Source organism: Tasmannia lanceolata, unplaced genomic scaffold (assembly GCF_043159265.1).
Source record: "Tasmannia lanceolata isolate RefF3 unplaced genomic scaffold, GAP_Taslan_0.1 ptg000023l, whole genome shotgun sequence".
NCBI classification, from domain to species: domain Eukaryota; kingdom Viridiplantae; phylum Streptophyta; class Magnoliopsida; order Canellales; family Winteraceae; genus Tasmannia; species Tasmannia lanceolata.
In genome coordinates this window covers 32984581-33005435 of record NW_027518700.1, presented here as the reverse complement: position 1 = coordinate 33005435, position 20855 = coordinate 32984581, and the positions used below count along the sequence as shown (strand labels likewise).

At 38.4% G+C, this 20855-nt stretch overlaps 1 protein-coding gene across 1 annotated transcript; it reads left to right on the top strand.

The window, feature by feature from the left end:
* Nucleotides 1-3068: 3068 nt before the first annotated feature.
* On the top strand, nucleotides 3069-4962 carry LOC143856026 (uncharacterized). The gene is made up of 2 exons (XM_077366069.1): nucleotides 3069-3417; nucleotides 3830-4962. The coding sequence occupies exons 1-2, from the start codon at nucleotides 3069-3071 to the stop codon at nucleotides 4960-4962; spliced, it is 1482 nt and encodes a 493-aa protein (XP_077222184.1).
* Nucleotides 4963-20855: the final 15893 nt, after the last annotated feature.

Genomic DNA, 20855 nt, shown 5'->3' with positions numbered 1-20855 from the left:
GGAGTAGTGGTTGAAACTGTGAGTAGTGATTGGTGGTTATAACACTCTCAGTAGTGATTAGTGTGCATGAGGAGTTGTCAAATCTCTTCCCACACAGGTCCAGGGTTGTCCAAGTTTTGTTCATTGGATTGGATTACATCTACTTCATATTGAGTAATTGGATTGGATTCCATCTACTCTACTAGTGGTTGAGCATTGTTTGAATAATGGTTGAAGCTGTGTAATTACTAGTTGAAATGATATCAATAGTGGTTGCAACACTGTGAGTAGTGATTAGTGTGCACAAGGAGTTCTCCAGAATCTTCCCACACTGGTTGTCCAAATTTTGTTTATTGGATTGGATTCCATCTACTTCATATTGAGTGATTAGACTGGATTTCATCTACTCCACTAGTGGTTGATGATTGTTGGAATAGTGGTTGAAGCAGTGTAATTACTGGTTGAAATGGTATCAATAGTGGTTGCAATACTGTGAGTAGTGATTGGCGTGCACAAGTAGTTGTCCAAAATCTTCCCACACTAGTTGTCCAAATTTTGTTCATTTGATTGGATTCCATCTACTTAATATTGAGTAATTGGATTAGATTCCATCTACTCCACTAGTGGTTGATGATTGTTGGAATAGTGGTTGAAGCTGTGTAATTACTGGTTGAAATTGTGTCGATAGTGGTTGCAACACTATAACTTGTGATTAGTATGCACAATGAGTTGTCCAAACTCTTCACACACTGGTCCAGGGTTGTCCTAATTTTGTTTATTGGATTGGATTCCATCTAGTTCATATTGACTGATTGGATTGGATTCCATCTACTCCACTAGTGGTTGAGGATTGTGGGAATAGTGGTTGAGGCTGTGGAATTACTAGTTGAAATGATATCAATAGTGGTTGCAACACTGTGAATAGTGGGGTTGGTGTGCAGAAGGACTTTTCCAAACTCTTCCCACACTAGTCCAGGGTTGTCCAAATTTTGTTCATCACTAGTGGTTGAGGATTGTTGGAATAGTGGTTAACGCTGTGTAATTACTGGTTGAAATCATATCAATAGTGGTTGCAACACTGTGAGTAGTGATTAGTGTGCAGAAGGAGTTGTCCAAACTCTTCTCACACTAGTCCAGGGTTGTCCAAATTTTGTTCATTGGATTGGATTGCATCTACTTAATGTTGAGTGATTGGATTGGATTCCATCTACTCCACTAGTGGTTGAGGATTCTTGGAGTAGTGGTTGAAGCTATGTAATTACTGGTTGAAATGGTATCAAGAGTGGTTGTAATACTGTGAGTAGTGATAAGTGTACAGAAGGAGTGATCCAAACTATTCCCAGAGGTTGTCCAAATTTTGTTCATTGGATTGGATTGCATCTAGTTCATATAGAGTGATTGTATTGGATTCCATCTACTCCACTAGTGATTGAGGATTGTTGGAATTGTGGTTGAAGCTGTGTCATTAGTGGTTGAAATAGTATTAGTAGTAGTTGCAACACTGTCAGTAGTGATCATTGTCATTAAGGAGTTATCCAAACTCTTCCCTCACTGGTCCAGGGTTGTCCAAAATTTATTCATTGGATTGGATTCCATCTAGTTCATATAGAGTGATTGGATTGGATTCCATCTACTCCGCTCGTGGTTGACGATTGTTTGAATTGTGGTTGAAGTGTGTAATTAGTGGTCGAAATGGTATCAATAATGGTTGCAACACTATCAGTAGTGATCAATGTCTTTAAGGAGCTGTCCAAACTCTTCCCACACTGGTCCAGTTGTCCAAATTTTCTTCATTGAATTGGATTCCATCTAGTTCATATAGAGTGATTGGATTGGATTCCATCTACTCTACTAGTGGTTGAGGATTGCTGGAATTGTGGTTGAAGTTGAGTAATTAGTGGTTGAAATGGTATCAATAGTGGGTGCGACACTGTCAGTAGTGATCAATTTCATTATGGAGTTATGCAAACTCTTCCCTCACTGGTCCAGGGTAGTCCAAAATTTGTTAATTTGATTGGATTCCATCTACTCATATTGAGTGATTGGATTAGGTTCCATCTACTCTATTAGTGGTTGACGATTGTTGGAATAGTGGTTGAAGCTTTGTAATTACTGGTTGAAATGGTATAAATAGTGGTTGCAACACTATGAATAGTGCGCAACGTCATTAAGGAGTTGTGCAAACTCTTCCCGCACTGGTCGAGGGTTGTCCAAAATTTGTTCATTGGATTGAGTTCCATCTACTCGACTAGTGGTTGAGGATTATTGAAATTGTGGTTGAAGCTGTGTAATTTGTGGTAGAAATTGTATCAATAGTGGTTGTAACACTATCAGCAGTGTTTAATGTGTTAGTAATTGTTTTGTAGTTCTAAAGTAGTGGTTTAAAGTGGGTTTTCATCCTGCAGGGACTGCGCAAATGGTGGGGGCAGAGGCTTCCTTTATCTTACATCTTGATGGGTACTTGAAGGATGCCGTGTCATTCGAATATGTTGGGGGGACAAAGATGTGTTTAATTGTGAATCGCGAATTAAATTTCTTACAATTTCAGTTGGTAATACACCAAAGAATTGGCACGAAGGCAGGCGACGTTTCGGTATCTTCAAAATGTCGATATGTTGTAGATCCATATCAGATTATTTTATATGAAATCCGGAATGATAGTGACCTACAGCTTTTGATGAGGCTCTTTGACTAGAATTTAATGGAGAATATGATGATCCTAATTGTTATGGAAATCCTACTTTACGGTATTCTGTTCCAATGCCACCGGCTTCGAGCCCCAACGTTGATCCCAGAAAGCGAATACATGGAGAAAGACACCCACCCATAGGTACAAAACTATTCCACTAATGGGGGAAATTGTTGCCATACATCCATATTTTTTTCTCGTTCTAACTCATACCTGGCACAGATATGAAGTAGACTTGAATGAAGATTATGAAGATGGGTATTTTAATGACATGGACCTGACTGAAACACAATACGACAGGACTGATCATATGACCAATGCCATGTAAAGTAACAATTTCTCTAATTGGGAACTTGTTTATTTGTGTAATGAAGTATTCGTCCTATCAACTAGCCTAACTATGAGTAGTAATTTCAGGAGCGAAGTCGCCTGGAGTAGGGATTTTGGAGGAGATGTTCATGTCAATGATGTGGAGGAAGACAACAATGGTTATAGCACGGAAGAGGCCAGTGATGATGACTTCGATGAAGAAGGGGATGATGTAGATGAGAATGTGGGTGAAGGGGATGATGTACATAAGAATGTGGGTGCAGGGGATGAGGAACTTGCCAATGTGGGTGATATGTTAGGCAATACCATGGCAAGGAATCAAATGGTAGTGGATGATATGGTTGTTGGAGATGATGAATTTAATGAGGGGAATATGGGAGTTGAGGAGTTGAAGGTCGGGGCACTCTTCCGAAATATGAGTCTTTAGGAAGATGACAAAAGAGTAAGCAATTGAACACCGGTTAGTATATGTCCCGATCGAGACAACACCCAAGAAGTATGACCTTAGATACAAGGATCGAAGTTGCTCATGACGTCTAACAGGGACCACCTACTTGGATCATTTTAAGGTAAAAAGGTTTATACCAGATCATACATGCTCAAATTCATTGAAAGGAAATGATCATCTCCTCGTCACAGCATCTTGGGCTGTTGAAACTTGCTTAGGCTTATTCCCCACTCCAGGAAACATCAAGCCAAGTTTGGTAAGAGAATTCATCAAGGATCGTTGGGGCATAAATATATCGTACTGGAAAGCGCACATGGCGAAGGTCATTATCCACGAAATTAAGTGTGGAAATGCTGAGGCATCTTATTGAATCCTTCCTGCAGATGCTCATGAGATGGTAAGAACTAATCCTGGGAGTGTTATGTATGTATGTCGATCTCGAGACCTATGGCCAAATGGGGATGATACATTTGGTTGTCTATTCTTCTCATTTGCCCCTAACATTCGTGCCTTCAATACCATTAGACCCCTAGTCCTTGTGGATGGGCCACATCTTCGAGGGAAGTATAGAGGAATTCTGCTAGCCGCAACTGGCATAGATGGTAATGGTGGATTATTTCCGTTAGCATTTGCTGTGGTTGAGGGTGAGTCATATGAAAGTTGGCTATGGTTTCTGCTTCCGTTCCGTCATACGATGATGTCAGCAAAAAGAAACGTTATTATGATTGCGTCTAATCGGATGAAGGGGTTGCCTAGAACAGTAGCTAAGGCATTACCTGGTTCGTACTATAGCTATTGTATTCGTCATATGAGTGCCAATTTTTATTCAACCTTTAAGAGTCAAGTTCTTTGTAGACAATTTGTGAGAGCTGCTTACGCCCTCAGGAGTGTGTTCAAAGATGCGGTGGAGAGAATCAAAGAGATGAATATAGAGGCATACAAATGGATAGAAGAGCTTCCGAAGAAAAAATGGGCCAGCGTATATTTCGCAGGGTTAAAATATAATGTGCTAACGACTAATGCGGCTAAATGCTTCAATGCCATACTGAAGGAGGCAAGGAATTTGCCGATTGCATCACTCGTGGATCACATTAGATGGAAGGTTTCAGGCATCTTTCAATCACCTCAGAAGCTGGGGCATTCATGGAATACGCGTTTGACAGGTAAGGCAGAAGAGTGGTTCGCATCGGCATGTGATAGTGCTCGTAGGTATACACCATATGCGTGTACTTGGATAGAATTTGAAGTGAAGTCATTAACTAATGCAGATTGGGTGGACTTAGAAAAAAGTACGTGTACCTGTGGACGATTCCAAACGATGGGAATGCCGTGCGGGCATGCCATAACAGCCATGGGGATGAACCATTTGGACCCATATCTATATTGCCAGGAATGGTTCTTCGCCGATACGTATCGGAATACATATGATGGGGTGGTTCATCCCACGCTTGATCGATCACAATGGCCGGAGCCTCCCAGTCGTTTCACATTAGTATTGCCACCACTGATAAGATGACGACCTGGACGACCTCATAAATGCCGACTGTCGAAAGGCTTGCAAATAGGATCAGATCACAGTTGTAGTACATGTGGCGAACCTGGACATAATAAACGATCTTGCAAAAATCGTCCTCTTGTAAACCATGGAGCAAATGTCACACCCATTATGCCTTCCGAACCTATACAAAACAGGTACTTGTTTTAATTTTCGTCAATTATTAGACACTCAAGATTGTCCACAATACTACTCACATTGACATTATCGGTATAAATTTTTTTGTAGGTCTGGTATATCAGGCCAACCTCCATTCTTTGTGTAGCTACGAGAGGAATTTTGGTAGGTCTGCTATAACACGCAGCGAGGGTCTTTTTGTAAGTATGAACTGATTTTTTTGTAAAGGCATACCATGCAAACTGCCGATATTTTTTGTAAGGAGGTGTTGCTTTCTGTTCGGGTTTATCCGTCCACCCCCTCCATTCCTTTAAGTATGAACGATAATTTTTTATAAACTGAGAAAATATATAGATTTTTAAATTTTAGAGTTCCATACGAACCTTGCATCAAACTTGATCCAGGGGTCCATCGTGAATACATCTATAGTAGATGAAAAACTGGTTGAAAAGCTATGCGTTTTACATTCCCACCTAAGGTCAACAAGTGTCCAACAAGTATCCACAAGTTAGCATTCAAAGAAAGAAGGACAAATATCCAAAAGCTATATCTAACTGATTCGTTCAAAAAGTATCCAAAAAAGATGAAGACAAGAGCTATACTAGTAGCATCTGAAAAAAAACATCTACGATCTTCTGCGAAGATCATGAAGGAAACACCTTCTCTGTGGAAACACCTTCTCTGTGACACTAATCATCCGAGTCCCTGTTCGCTTCCTCGCAATCCTTCCTCCACTGGACCACAAAATTCTCTACAGCGGCAATCTTGTTGTCCTGAGCAGTCATTCGTTCAAGCACGACATTGTGCTGGGCGGTCAAAGTGGTCTCAAGCGCCATCAAATGTTGCATCAGGAACTCTTCGGTCACACCTTGCCCTTGATGACCGTCAGGTCGACCAAGCCTCATTGTCCTTAGCATCCCGCCATCAATAGGAGGGGATGGATCCTTTGTAAATTCGCCGTGCAGGGGTACTTTGAAGTGCTCGAATATGCAACTGAGGATCATGCCGAATGGGAGAGATGCTCTTTTTCGCCCAACGATTTATCCCATGAAACGGAATATTTTGTAAGCAACGTTGATTCTTCGTTTGGTGACGAGGCAATACGGGAGGAAGGCTTCGAAAGGACGCACGGCCTCATAGGTTCCAGAACGAGGGCTAATGTTGTGGGCAAGAATTCTCTGAAGTAGTCGAGGTGCGTGTTCGAGGTTTTGTGAACGAACATCAAATTCAAGGTCATATTCTATACAAATTTCCTGGTAGATAGTGGCCTCATCGAGACCATAATTTGCACTCAGGTCTTTCGCCCAAAAGTAAGCAAGATCACCATCGTCTTCGATATTCATGATTTGACAGAAGACTTGGCGACTCAATTTGATGGGGACAGAGTTCACATTCGAATCAAGTGTCGAGAAACCGTCAGAAACTGTTAGATGGGCATAAAATAAAAGAATCAACTCCGGATAAATCAGTTTCTTCAACTCTAATATGGGGGTCCAACCTTGAAACTCAAAAAAACTAGCGATATCATAACGATGCAACTCGGGCAGATCTACATACCATCCAGATAAGATCTCGCGAAGCTGTAGAGCTTTCTCACTTTGTCATTGGCAAAGAAACGAGCTTGAGCTTAGGATCCACGCTTTCTCCGACCGCTCGCCGTTTCCGTTGTTGGCTCCGTACTACCCTCACCCACTTTCTCCTTGCCCTTCACATTTTTGTGAGCCATGTTTGACGACGGAGGTGTTGCACGAGTATGAGGGGAATGGGTAAATAGGGTTTTGTTTCAGGAGGAGGGAATGGGGTAAATAGGGTTTTGTTTGAGGGGAATGAGTTAAATAGGATTCTCAACTTCTAGGGTTTTTAGGGAGGTTTTTTCTATGGGAAACGAACGGTCTCCCACTCCCATTCACTTAATTACACTAGGAAACGGATAGGAGGTGCATCCCAATTAATACAGCGTTGGGTTCCTCGTGGAACAATTAAATTTCCCCGAAGTTGACTTCGAACGCACTGTATTAGTCAAAGTCGACTCCGAAGTTGACTTCGAAAGCACTGTTTTAAGCAAAGTCGACTCCGGAGTCACCTTTGGTTATACTGTTTTTACAAGAGTCGACTCCGGACTCGACTTTGGTCTTCTTTTAAAAAAAATGAGATTGCTCTTTGCGTCTGTAGACACCCCCATTTTGCTACGCTTTAAAAAGCGAAAGATTCGGTAGTATCATCGAGTCTTGAGTCTGTATTCAACATTAGATTAGGCATCCATGCATTTTAGGGTAGATTTCACCTCATTATGGGAGTTTTCAAGTTGATTCGCGATCCTGAAGGTCTCTAGGGAGTTCCTTTGGCCTCAGGAAGATGTAAAATCAAGTTTCCAAGCAAGTGAAAAAACCTGCTATTTTTAGAATTTTCAGGGTTTCCTTAATTTTTGCCCATTTTACACTACAGGGGTATTTTGGTGATTCCTGATGTGTCCCGTTTGAACCCCGAGCTGTGTCCTAGAGATCTTGAGCGATTACATGAATTTTGAAAAAGCTGCTATTTTTAGAAACTCATGGGGCTTCCACATTTTCATCATCTTATGGATGTTTCAATCATTTCTCATATATCCAAAACCATCTCGAGGGTACTGCTGATGGATTAGGAGTAATTTCGTAAGATTTGGAAAACCTGCTAAATTTAGATCTATCAAGATTTTCTCTTAGTTTTGCACTTTTGAGGTAATTTAGACATTTCCAATATATCATATTTGGTCCCTAAGTTGTGTCTAAGAAATCCTTAGTCCGTTAATAAATTTTCGGAAATCTGCTATTTTTGGAATTTCTCAGGGTTATCCCTAGTCTCGCCAAATTCTAGCACATCGGGGTAATTTGATCTTTTCCTGTGTAATTCTTTTGATCCCCGAAATATGTCTGAGAGATTTTTGAATGATTTCCTGAATTTTGGAAAACTTGCTAAATTTAGAATTTCTCAGGGGTTTCGCTTAATTTGAAAATTCTAAGTGTTGAGGGCATTTTGGGTATTTTCAGAGGTTACCAAATGATCCTGTTTAATATTGCTCACCGAAAGGACCCAATTTTAAAAGTTTCTATTTTTGAAGTTTGACCACAAAGACTTTCAATTTTTAATTTTTCCCTTTAAGGATGAACCAATCTGAGGGTATTTTGGTCGCATTTGGATGTGTAACAGTCAAATAGAGGCATTTTGGTCTGAAAAGTTGTTTTCCAAAAAAGATGCTCCGATCATGTATGAGAGATGCACCATAAATGTCAAATGGGTTGGGTCCATATATAGAATGTTGAATTTAGAAAGATTTTATTGATTTTTTACGGAAAAACCCAAAACCCGTGTGAAATGGCCCATTGGGCTAAAGCCCGCAAAGATGGAGCTCATGTGGGTTCACCCACATGGGTCAACCACCATGGTGGGCACCCCACATGGCTGACCCACATGAATTGAGCACCCAACCTTGATGACGTCACAATGGTGACATCATATTTGTTAAAAGAAATATAAAAAGATTAAAAAAAAAGAGAAAAGAAGGAAAAATAAAAAGATGAATGATTCCTTAAAAAGATTTTCTTCCAAAGAAGCAATGTGGAATGAGAATAGCATGTCTTGATTGACAAGAGATTAAGATTGGAATCAAATCAAATTTGGAAACAAGAAAGAAAGAAAGCAAGAGGGGAAATTGGAAACAAGCCAAAAAGGGAGCTCTCACATTGGAAACTACTATTTCTCTCTTAACCCTAGCTTTTTCGTATAAAAATCAAAGCAAACAATTCAAAAAAAAATCCAAATTCGTCATTTTTCTGTCTCCTCCCAAGAAAAAGAAAAGAGGAAAAAAAACCTCTTCTCTCTTGAACTATGTTGACCTCTCTCAAAGGTTCTTCACAAAATGGATTCTTCAATTCCCTTTTCTTCTTCAACAAATCACACATCAAGGATCTTTGAGGTGTTCTTTGGGTCTTCTTCATCATATAAAAGGGTGCGACAAAGCGTATACCTCAGATCTACGCACCCTAGAGACAAGGAGCGCGATCAACGGTAGGATCTTTATCTTTGTAATATCAAAAGTAGAAAAACATGCTAGGGTTTTACTTTTGATAGATCAAATCAATGAATTTTTCCTTAAAATTTCAGTATGTTATAATATAGATTATAAGTTTTCAAAATCCAAAATTTCACCTAAAAATTAATTTTCCTCCATTTAATAATGATTTTCTTTCGTTTTTTATTAAATATGGATTTAAATCGGATTATCAAAGTAAGTATTTGAAAACGTAGGTTTCTTTAAAAACTGGTATTTTTTAGGATTTCTATAAAATAAAATACTATTGGAAACTTAATTTCCAATCGCGGTTTGGCCGTTTTAATTTTCATTCCATTTTTCAAAAAATAACCCCGAAAGGGGTTATTTCTTGATTAACGAAGCCAAAAGTATATCACACAATATCCAAAATTTGTGAATCTTGTTTCCAAACCACATTTTTGATTTCCAGACCACCCAAAAAGTTTTAGATTTTATTGAATTTTTTTAATCCGGTTTTAAATTATTTTAAATTTCGGCTATTTTTAATAAATATCAAAAGATTTTAAAAATTGATGAAACTCTCCAGAATTAATTTTCAATAATAAATTGAATTTCTCATGAAATTCATTTTTCAAAAAAAGCTGTTTTTATTTATTTTCTAATCGCTTCTTCGTTTTACGTGTCGTAATTCTTTTTTATATTAAATTAATGAAATTTCGAATATTTTTCCTACAAACCAGTAGTTTAGACCATTAGAAGGTTAGTGAAAATTTTTTATAAGATTTTACAAAGGTTTAATATGTTTTCACAATTTTCTTTAAAAAAAACAGGTTTTAATTCCTAGGAAACGAAATTCCCTTTTTGTTCAAAAATCAATTTTATGGAGGAGCATTAATTATTAAGTCTTGAAATATTGACAGTAAATCATATAGCATATTTTATATCTACTAGAATTTGTACATGATTTTAGGATACCATTTAATCTACGTTTTAATTGATTCATTGATTTTATCCAAATTTTGTGTGAATTTTAATTGGCATCAAATCTTGATAAACACCTTTGAAATTTTTACAGTAGCCTAATACCATGATTCTATCTATACTGTAATAGGTTTACTTGATTTGAGATTCTTATGGTATGAGTTGATTTGTTAATTTGTAATCTAACCCAAATTTTGGAAATTCAGAAATTGATAGAAAACCTTATTCCAAATTCATGAAACTCTTCCACTAGTCTAACCTCATTCATATCTTGTTACTGCAAAAGTTACAATGAATTTAGAGTTCGATTGCTTAGGGTTAGTGTGTAATCTTAGCAATCTGGTCTTAATGTTAATAAATCACAACTTAATAGCAAATCAACACAAAAGTCAGTAAAAACTTCCAGAAAATCCTAATTTTCATCATATATTTAACCTTAAAATTTTTTGAAACAGAAACCATAGAGGTTATAGATTCCCTTTGTAAATTGACTATGCTGCGATAGTTTAATTGCGGAGATCGCATTCATAATCGTATACTAATTGTGATCGTTCCTGCATAATTTGAGCATGTAAATTATAGTATGTTGTTGGCTCCGAGGTCCACTGTCCACAAAAATCCTGAGAATCATGCCAGGCAATAATATACTATAATTTATGTGTTAAATTATGCAAGGATTGAAAGCACGATGCCCTTCCATGAATGCAACTAAAGGCTGAAATTTGCCAACCATAGAGCCTCTGGTATTCCTTAGATTTTAGGATTCGGAAACCTTTAAGGAACTGAAAATCATTAACTTCAACAAATTGAATCAATTTACCCCATGTCTTTCGGAACCGTTGGATTGCAGTCTCCATCGTAAGAACCTTTACAGCCCGCTTAGGAACACTTATGTCATGATGTGTTCTAGGTTTTAGGGTGTCCTAAAGTTAGAAGTCCAGCCTCATCACGGCCGTTTGCTATGGATAGCAACCGCACCATAGATCTAGTTACACCAGTAACCCAATCTTCCCATAAGACAGGCCTAGTTACCTAGGATATAGGTTAACCTGCATTAGTCTAAGGGACGTCTTGCACTTAGCTAGGACCATATAGTATCTTAGATGAAGTCCCAGGATAATAAAATCTTCAACTTGAACTAAATAACTTCTCTTAAAACTGTTGAAACAATCAATCTAGTCTAGATCGGTGTTCTAGATGAGTTAGGCATAAATAGCTTAGTTTAGGTGCACCGAACTACGATCGACTTTGATTCCAGTGAGGCTGGGATACGTAGGCAACTTGGATACTTGAGTGGCATACCAAGCCCGAGTCGGCTCCACACATAAATGGTGGGATTTTGTATATTAGTTTTTCTAAATTTCTAACTAAATTAATTAAAATATATAGGATTTTTCCCAAATTAGAATTTTAGGAGAACATTCACTTAGATCGAATCCAAATAAATCAAGATACACATTTAGGAATTACATTGAAATTAGATCTTAGGATGCATGTCACGTAGTTCGCACATTAATATAGAGTTAAATGAGCCATTTTAAAGAAATTCAAAAGAGTTAACTTTTGGAATTGAAGACTGATTATCGGGCAGGAATGGTGCATGTGGTGGTAACTCCCCATACCTTCCATTCTCGTAACCAGATAACGAGTCTAAATTTCTGGTCAATTATGGGTCCTAGATCCCTCATCTAGGTGGCGACTCTGTCACTCTCTTTTGCGTGGAATTCGGATTGCCTTAGTGATCCCAAGTTCACGGAAAAGATGAATTAAATCAGACCTTGCTAGGCTAAGCGGCTTACCCCGCCCATATGGGTACTAGGTTGCACGTTTGTTTGCACCCTATGGCTTGGTTGCTGCCTGCTTGGTTGGGTAATTAAAATCAATAATAAAAAGCACACGTCATTCGTGTGGGTACGAGAGACCCAGAGAGAGTGTAGCACCTCGCGCGCTCGCGACCCTCTCGCGAGATTGGGTCCCACAGTGTCCTGATAACAACATCACACAAAGTGAATCCACATACACCAATGTATCCACATACAAAGTAATTCCACACACAGCAATGTATCAAAGAACATTATACAGACTAATAGAAAGTGATTGCATTATACAAAGTGATTGCATTATGTGGACCCCGATCTTGAGGAGAGCGGTGAGGGATGGGCCCCCGTCGGTCCTTTGGATCTCCACATGAAGGAGAGCTCTCCCATTGAACTCTCGATACAGGTACCAACCTCATAGCATAGCACAAGTGGCGATATAAATGAGATACCTCTTGATCCGGAGCCAGGGCTCGAAACCAAGACGTACCTAAAAAATAACTCAGAGTTGCCATCCATGGATAGGCCATGGAACCCCAAAAATAAATCCTCTGTGCAATGGATAACCAGAAATATATATGGGTCCGTGCCTCATTACGAATGAGGAAGGTCCGAAGAGCACCCATCGGCCCAAGTGCAAGCACTCAGTCTCTTATGCCATTTATTTATTAACTTTGAAGAGTTTTGGGCGAAAATCATGTGAAATGGTAACAAATATCTCCGAGAAAAATGTTTACCTAAACATGCATGATCAGGGGATAATAAGCACATACAAAATAAATAAAAGAAGTGTCACCTAAGCAGAGCTAAGTTATGAGTGTCATGCCTAATGAGTGTCTAAGTTCTGGTGGGCAAACACATGCATGCTACAGCTAAAGGTATAAGGTATGTACAGGAAAGTAAGAAAACACAACAAAACATACAACACAACTCGATACCACACACAATACAACACAACAAACCCTACACTCTAAATGTTGTCGCCCGATTCTTTGGATGGTCTGATATTCATCCGAAGCTGCCTACGTATCCCCGCCTCCACGAGAATCAAGGCAACGTAGTTCTTCACACATATTCTAAACTATGATGTCTAAGACATCTAGACTACTAAACTAGACTCAATCCTAAAAGACCGGACTGTAGACTCAATCCCAAAAGACCGGACTAGTTTTTAAAGCTTCTTGATCTATATTCAAATTTAAGTGAATTGTGAATTTTAAGACCCCCTATATGCCCTACCTAAATGTAAGTTTTTTTTTTACCCTAAGCTAATGCAAGTAGTTCCTATATCCTATGTGTAACTAGGCTGTATGTCCTAAGAAAAATAATGGGCACACTAACGTATCCTGTTCTAGTTATCAATCGACGGCGTAGATCGCCAACTGACCGGACTGAGGCGTAACAAACTCCTAACTCTAACACAAACACAAAACACTCAAAACAATCAAACAACATATCAAGGACAAACTCCTGACTCTAAAACTCTCTATCTAGGACAAACTCTTAACTCTAGAGGAACCCAACAACTAATGAAACCCTTTGCTCTTTTGGAAAATTTCAGCCTTAAACTAGGAGTACCATGATTTAACTCCTGAAAGGGAGTCACGTAACAAGATTGAGCTAATACTTGATTTCCCACCTTGTCCATATCACATATGCATATCACACAGGTTACTTAAAAAAAAAACCTATGGTGACTAGAACATGATCAGTTGATAATGACATGAAACTGAAACCTTGTCATGTATTGGGGTTTAACAATTGAAAATTACACCATATTCTACAACTCCTGAACTAATGTGACTGCTCCCCTTTTTTTTTACGAACAAAGCTTAACACACACACACACACTCACAGACACATAGACTCACAAATACACATTTTCACACAACACATACACACCTTCCTGTAGACAACACACACACATGCACACAATACATATACAGACATACTCACTCATATTCACACATACACGCAAATTCTCACAGACACACATACATACAAACGCGCATGTACACACATACACAGTCAACTCACACTCATACACACACATATACTCTCTCTCTCTCTCTCTCCCTCTCTCTCTCTCTCTCTCTCACACACACACACACACAAACATACACTCCTTCACATACCTATATGTACTTAGACACACCCTCATCTATACACTTACAGCCACCTATAAGCTCACACACATATACATATCCTTACTCATATACATACATACACACACTCACACGCACCCATAAACACACACATATAGATGCACATATACTCACAGCTACACATACACAAACACATATATACATTTACCTACACATAGACACGTATACACAGACATAAACTCACTTATGCACACACGTGTAGAATGCACACACACACACACATACACATTCACACTCATACACATACACAATCACAAACACACACAGATATATATATATATATATATATATTCTCATACACATACAAACACACTCATAAACACACCCACACACTCTCACAGACACATACACTCACAGCCACTATAGTAATGATTTTAAGAAGACAAAACTATAAAATGAACAGATCAAGATATGATTCAAGTGTCAGTACGCGAACAAAAACAAACAAGGTCAGATAAGCAACCAAGCACATTTTCAACCTGAGCTTTATTCTAACATGTATATGACACCAGACTTATCTCAACTTATCATCACAAGACCAATTTTCGTTTCAAATCCTAGTTCAAAACTTTTTTTTTTACTTTTTTTTAACTTAAAGAAATAAAAGAAAAAAATCTTTAACAACTTTTTTTTCTTTTTTTTTAAATGAACATTAACAAAGGAACATGAAACTTAGAAGAATCATGAAGCAGAGACACATGAAAACATGTTTTTCAGTTCACAAATGAGTAAATCTCATGACTTTTTAAAGAAATCAATGAATAAAACTAAAAAAAAGAGAGATCATACAATGCAGAACCACAACACACTTATCAACTGATAAAACTAATGGTCTAAAAGAGTGCTCAAATGAAAATCCGTGAAAAATAGACAATTGACTTTACAAATGGATGAATCTTACAATTCTTAGAGATAATTGATGAGTAAAATAAACACTTACCTCTTATCAACTTCTATTCCCTCTCTAAGCCCTTGATTTTGCCAAAACACTGAGTGGACTGATTTTCTCCTCTTCTACAAACTCTTGTTATCTTTGATTTTATAACATATACCAATGATCACAGATCCGGTGCAAATTACAGATAGAAAATGTAGGTTATTTTGGATCTAAGATTAGAGTTAGGGTTTCAATGGGAATTGCTAGAGAAGACATAAATCTAGTGTATTCTCAATTAAATCCAAGATAAAAAGGTACAAATCTAAGGTTTTATGATCGAAGCTAGGGTTTAAAGGTTAGAGCTAAGGTTTAATGAAGAAGATGATCAACAAAGAAGAAAAGACAAGGTCAATGAGGCTAGCCTAACATGAGAGAAAGAATAAAACTAACCACTGGTGGGGATTGGTCGGAATCCGGCATGGATTTGATCAAAGAAAAAGAGGTAAAAAATGAAGAAACCCTAATCTCTCTCTATTCTCTCTCTCTTAATCTCTCTTTTCTCTCGCTCTGTTTTTTTGCAAAAAATGAGAATCCCCCTTCTTCTTTTTTCCTTCACTGGGTTTTTATATCAAATGAAGGCTATTGATATTGGCACCACCCATTGATGCACGCACCACCAAAATGATGGGCGCAGGAATTAGGATGGGACCTAGACGGGATAACTCACCCCCCCTTTCATGCCCTTTGATTCAATGGTACAAATGATATTTTTGACCCCCCATCTCTTTTACCTCGGGACACCCCCCTTTATGGTTTAAAACTACTAAATTTTTATATAGGCAACCCCAAGTTAGATGGCCCACTCCCCTTTTCAAAATGTTTTCCATTCTTTAATGGTTTAAATTAAAATTGATACAGGCACACCCCTGCTAGGATAATTCACTCCCCTTATTCCTACACTACACTATATTACGAACCTCACTTGATTAACTAAGCATCTTTTGTCTGATTCTTCTGAAATTTTAAAGGGACCTACCTGGGACCCTAAATGACCTTAGAGTGAAATTTTGGACTCTAAATCACTAATTTGATAGTGTTTCTATCATAACGATGCTATTAGGGTTCGGTCAAAATGAGGTGTCTACAGATGCCCCTCTTTGGCAGAGTGTGCTTGTCACACGAATGACAAAGCTGATAAGACAACACATTTTGATCGACCCGAAAATAAAGCATAGTAAATTTTTGGGTTTTGGGTTCTAAAAATAGTATTCACAAAGGCAAAACAACAAAGGACTTGACATAAGACTCAAAATTTAAAAGCAAATATGGAGATGGCCTCTCACTGACTCTTGACATGGCAACTATAACATCTCAAAGAGATAGCCTTTCTCTAATACTCATGATGCAACTATCCACATCAGTTAACAAGGATTTACAAGCAATCATAAAACACAAACACAATTTTTTTTAACCACACTCTTGTGGGACCCAATCCCAAGAGAGGGTCGTGAGCGCGCGAGGCGCTACACTCTCTTTTGGTCTCTCGTACCCACGCGAATGGCGTGTGTTTTTTATTATTGATTTTAATTATCCAACCAAGGAGGCAGCAACCAAGCCATAGGGTGCAAACAAACATGCAACCAAGTACCCATAAGGGCAGGGGTAAGCTGCCGAGCCTAGCAAGGTGTGATTTAATTCATCTTTTACGTGAACTTGGGATCACTAAGGCAATCCGAATTCCACGCAAAAGAGAGTGACAGAGTCGCCACCTAGATGAGGGATCTAGGACCCATAATTGACCAGAAATCTAGACTCGTTACCTGGTGACGAGAATGGAAGGTATGGGGAGTTACCACCACATGCACCATTCCTGCCCGATAATCGGTCTTCAATTCCAAAAATTAACTCTTTTGAATTTCTTTTAAATGGCTCATTTAAGTCTATATTAATGTGCGAACTAAGTGACATACATCCTAAGATCTAATTTTAATGTATTCCCTAATGTGTATCTTGGTTTTCTTAATTTGTTTGAATTCAATCTAAGTGAATATTCTCCTAAAATGCTAATTTGAGGGAAATCCTACATATTTTAATTAAGAATTTATAAAAAAACTAATATACAAAACCCCACCATTTGTGTGTGGGGCCGACTCGTGATTGGTATGCCATCAAGCATCCAAGCTGCCTATGTACCCAAGCCTCACTGGAATCAGAGTCGACGTAGTTCGGTGCACCTGAACTAAGCTACTTATGCCTAACTCATCTAGTCCTAGACTGGATTGACTGTTTTAACAGTTTAAGAGAAATTATTTAATTCAAGTAGAAGATTTTATTATCCTATGACTTCATCTAAGATGCTATATGGTCCTATCTAAGTGCAAGACGTCCCTTAGACTAATGCAGATTAACCTACACCTTAGGTAACTAGGTTTGTCCTATGGGAAAATTGGGTGACTAGTGTAACTAGATCTATAGCACGGTTGCTATCCATAGCAATCAGTTGTGATGAGGGTGAACTCTCTAACTCTAGGACACCTTAAAACCTAGGACACAACGAGAGGTAAGTGTTTCTAATTGGTTCTAAAGGTCCTTACGAAGAGATACCGTTATCCAACTGTTCCAAAAGCATTGATCAAATGATCTTAATTTATTAAGTAAATAATTTTTAATTTTTCAAAGATTTTCGATTCCTAACATCTAAGGAATTCCAAAGGCTCTATGGTTGGCAAATTTTAGCCTTTAGTTGCATCCATGGAAGGGCATCGTGCTCTCAATCCTTGTATAATTTAACACATAAATTATAGTATATTATTGCCTGGCATGATTCTCAGGATTTTCGTGGACAGTGGACCTCGGAGCCAACAACATACTATAATTTACATGTTGAAATTATGCAAGAACGATCACAATTAGTATAAGATTATGAATGCGATCTCGGCAAATAAACTATCGCAGCATAATCAATTTACAAAGGAAATATATAACCTCTAGGGTTTCTGTTTCAAACAATTTTACGGTTAAATATATGATGAAAATTAGGGTTTTCTAAAAGTTTTCACTAAATTTTGTGTTGATTTGCTATTAAGTTGTGATTTATTAACATTAAGACCAGATTGCTAGGATTATACAGTAACCCTAGGCAATCAAACTCCAAATTCAATGCAAAATTTTTAGTAACAAGATATGAATGAGTTTAGGCTACTGGAAGAGTTTTATGAATTTGGAATAAGTTTTGCTATCAATTCCTGAATTTCTAAAATTTAGGTCAGATTGCAAATTAACAAATCAACTCATAACATACGAATCTAAAATAAAGTAAAACGGTTACAGTATAGATAGAATCATAGTATTAGACTACTGTAAAAATTTCAAAGGTGTTTATCAAGATTTGATGCCAATTAAAATTCACACAAAATTCGGATAAAATCAATGAATCATTTAAAAGGTAGATTAAATGGTATCCTAAAATCATGTACAAATCCCAGTAGATATAAAATTGGTTATATGATTTACTGTCAATATTTTAAGACCTAATAATTAATGCTCCTTCACAAAATTAATTTTTGAATAAAAAGGGAATTTCTTAGGAATTAAAACCCGTTTTTTTAAAAGAAAATTGTGAAATCATATTAAACATTTGTAAAATCTTTTGAAAATTTTTCACTAACCTTCTAATGGCCTAAACTACTGGTTTGTAGAAAAAAGATTCGAAATTTCATTAATTTAATATAAAAAAGAATTACGACACGTAAAACGAAGAAGCGATTAGAAAACAAAATAAAAAAACCTTTTTTCGAAAAAACAATTTCATGAGAAATTCAATTTATTATTGGCCATTAATTCTTGAGATTTTCATCAATTTTTAAAACCTTTTGATATTTATTAAAAAATTTCAAAATTTAAAATAATTTAAAACTGGATTAACAAAATTCAAAAAAATACAAAAATTTTTGGGTGGTCTGGAAATCAAAACATTGGTTTGGAAACTAAATTTCATAAATTGTGGACTTGGTTTGATATACTTTTGGCTTTGTTCATCAAGAAATAACCCCTTTCGGGGTTATTTTTTGAAAAATAGAATGAAAATTAAAACGGCCAAACCGCGGTTGGAAATTAAGTTTCCAGTAGTATTTCATTTTATAGAAATCCCAAACAATATCATTTTTTAAAGAAACCAACATTTTCAAACACTTACTATGATAATTCGATTTAAATCCATATTGAATAAAAAACGAAAGAAAATCATTATTAAATGGAGAAAAAATATTTTTGTGGTGAAATTTTGGATTTTGAAAATTTATAATCTATATTATAACATATTGGAATTTTAAGGAAAATTCATTTATTTGATCTATCAAAAGTAAAACCCTAGCATAATTTTCTACTTTTGATATTACAAAGATAAATATCCTAACCATTGATCGTTCTCCTTGTCTCTTGGGTTGGTAATCCGAGATATTCACTTTGTCCAACCCTTTGGTATGATGAAGAAAACCCAAAGAACACCCCAAAGATACTTGATATGTGATTTGTTGAAGAAGAAAATGGAATTCAAGAATCCCTTTTGGGAAGAACCTTTGAGAGAGATGAACACAGTTCGAGAGAAGAGGTTCTTTTTTTCTTTTCTTTGGGGAGTTCAATGTAATATTGTCAACCAAATCAAGAATGGCATCTCAAACCCAAACAAAATCTTGATGGCTACTGATGGGGTGTAAAAACTCTGGCCTCTCACAGGCCGCCACCTGTCCTGGAGTAGGTGAACTCCAGCCTCTCACAGGCCGCCACCTGTCCTGGGGTAGGTGAACTCCAGCCTCTCACAGGCCGCCACCTATCCTGGAGTAGGTGAACTCCAGCCTCTCACAGGCCGCCACCTGTCCTGGAGTAGGTGAAATCCAGCCTCTCACAGGCCGCCACCTGTCCTGGACACCTCACCAGGTTTTCCCCTATAAATAGGGGTTCAAAGCTTAAACCAAGGGGTAATACGAAAAACCCTCTCCACCCAAAAACTCTTAAGACTAGCTCTGCACTCCTGCTCATACTGACTTGAGTGTCGAAGGGCTTGTCCGGAGTAAAACCCGGGTTGGTCTTCTGACCTCTCTTGCCTTGTGCAGGACTCAGCCACTTCGCTCCCCTTCACTTCGGTCCCTCAGGACTCAGCTCCTCTGGTCATCCAGCTCAGCTCTTACGTCACTGTCGTACCTGTTACCGATTTTCGGTCTAACAGATTGGCGCCATCCGTGGGACCCCAGAACTAAAAGCTGTTCAGATCTCTCACAAAAATGGCAGGGCGGAAGAATGCGCGGGTACCAGCTGCACGGATTGAAGCTGTGCTGCCTCGCAGGACCCGAAGTGAACGAATCGCCTCGCTGGTGGTGGCGGCCTCTGCTACAGCTGAGCGGAGCCCTGCTAGTTCAGAGCACCTGAATCCCCTGCCCACTCCGGAGCAAGTTCAAGCTCTATTTCAACAGATGACAGCTCTCGTTGGGCAGTAGCAGCAACTGCTCCAGATGCCTTCACAACCTCCTCCAGAGGCTCCGCGATCTGTCCAAGAAAGGCCAGACATCCACAGGGGAGAGTCATCGCGCCATGGTGAGGATCGAACTCACCGCTCCACCAGACAAGTCCATCACCCAATAGCGAGACATTCCCAAACAGAGCCTCACCGCCGCCAAAGGTCGCAGTCCCGCTCCGCACAAAGGCCCCGAGCTCATGAAGACCATGCACCACCAGTGAAGTCCCGGCCTCGTCGTAGGAGTCCGGAGAGTCAGTCCGGCTCCGCGGCGAGCCAATCTGTGGGTGGAATCAGGCCCTTGGAACATAGAACGGATCCGCTCCTACAAAGAATGAAGGAAATGGACCACCGAATA

Bases quoted from the DNA above. Each gene is read 5' to 3' on its own strand.
- LOC143856026 (XM_077366069.1), top strand. From the start codon at position 3,069: ATGAGTAGTAATTTCAGGAGCGAAGTCGCCTGGAGTAGGGATTTTGGA. The intron at 3,418-3,829 runs GTCTTTAGGAAG...TCCTTCCTGCAG, and splicing joins GGCACTCTTCCGAAATATGA to ATGCTCATGAGATGGTAAGA.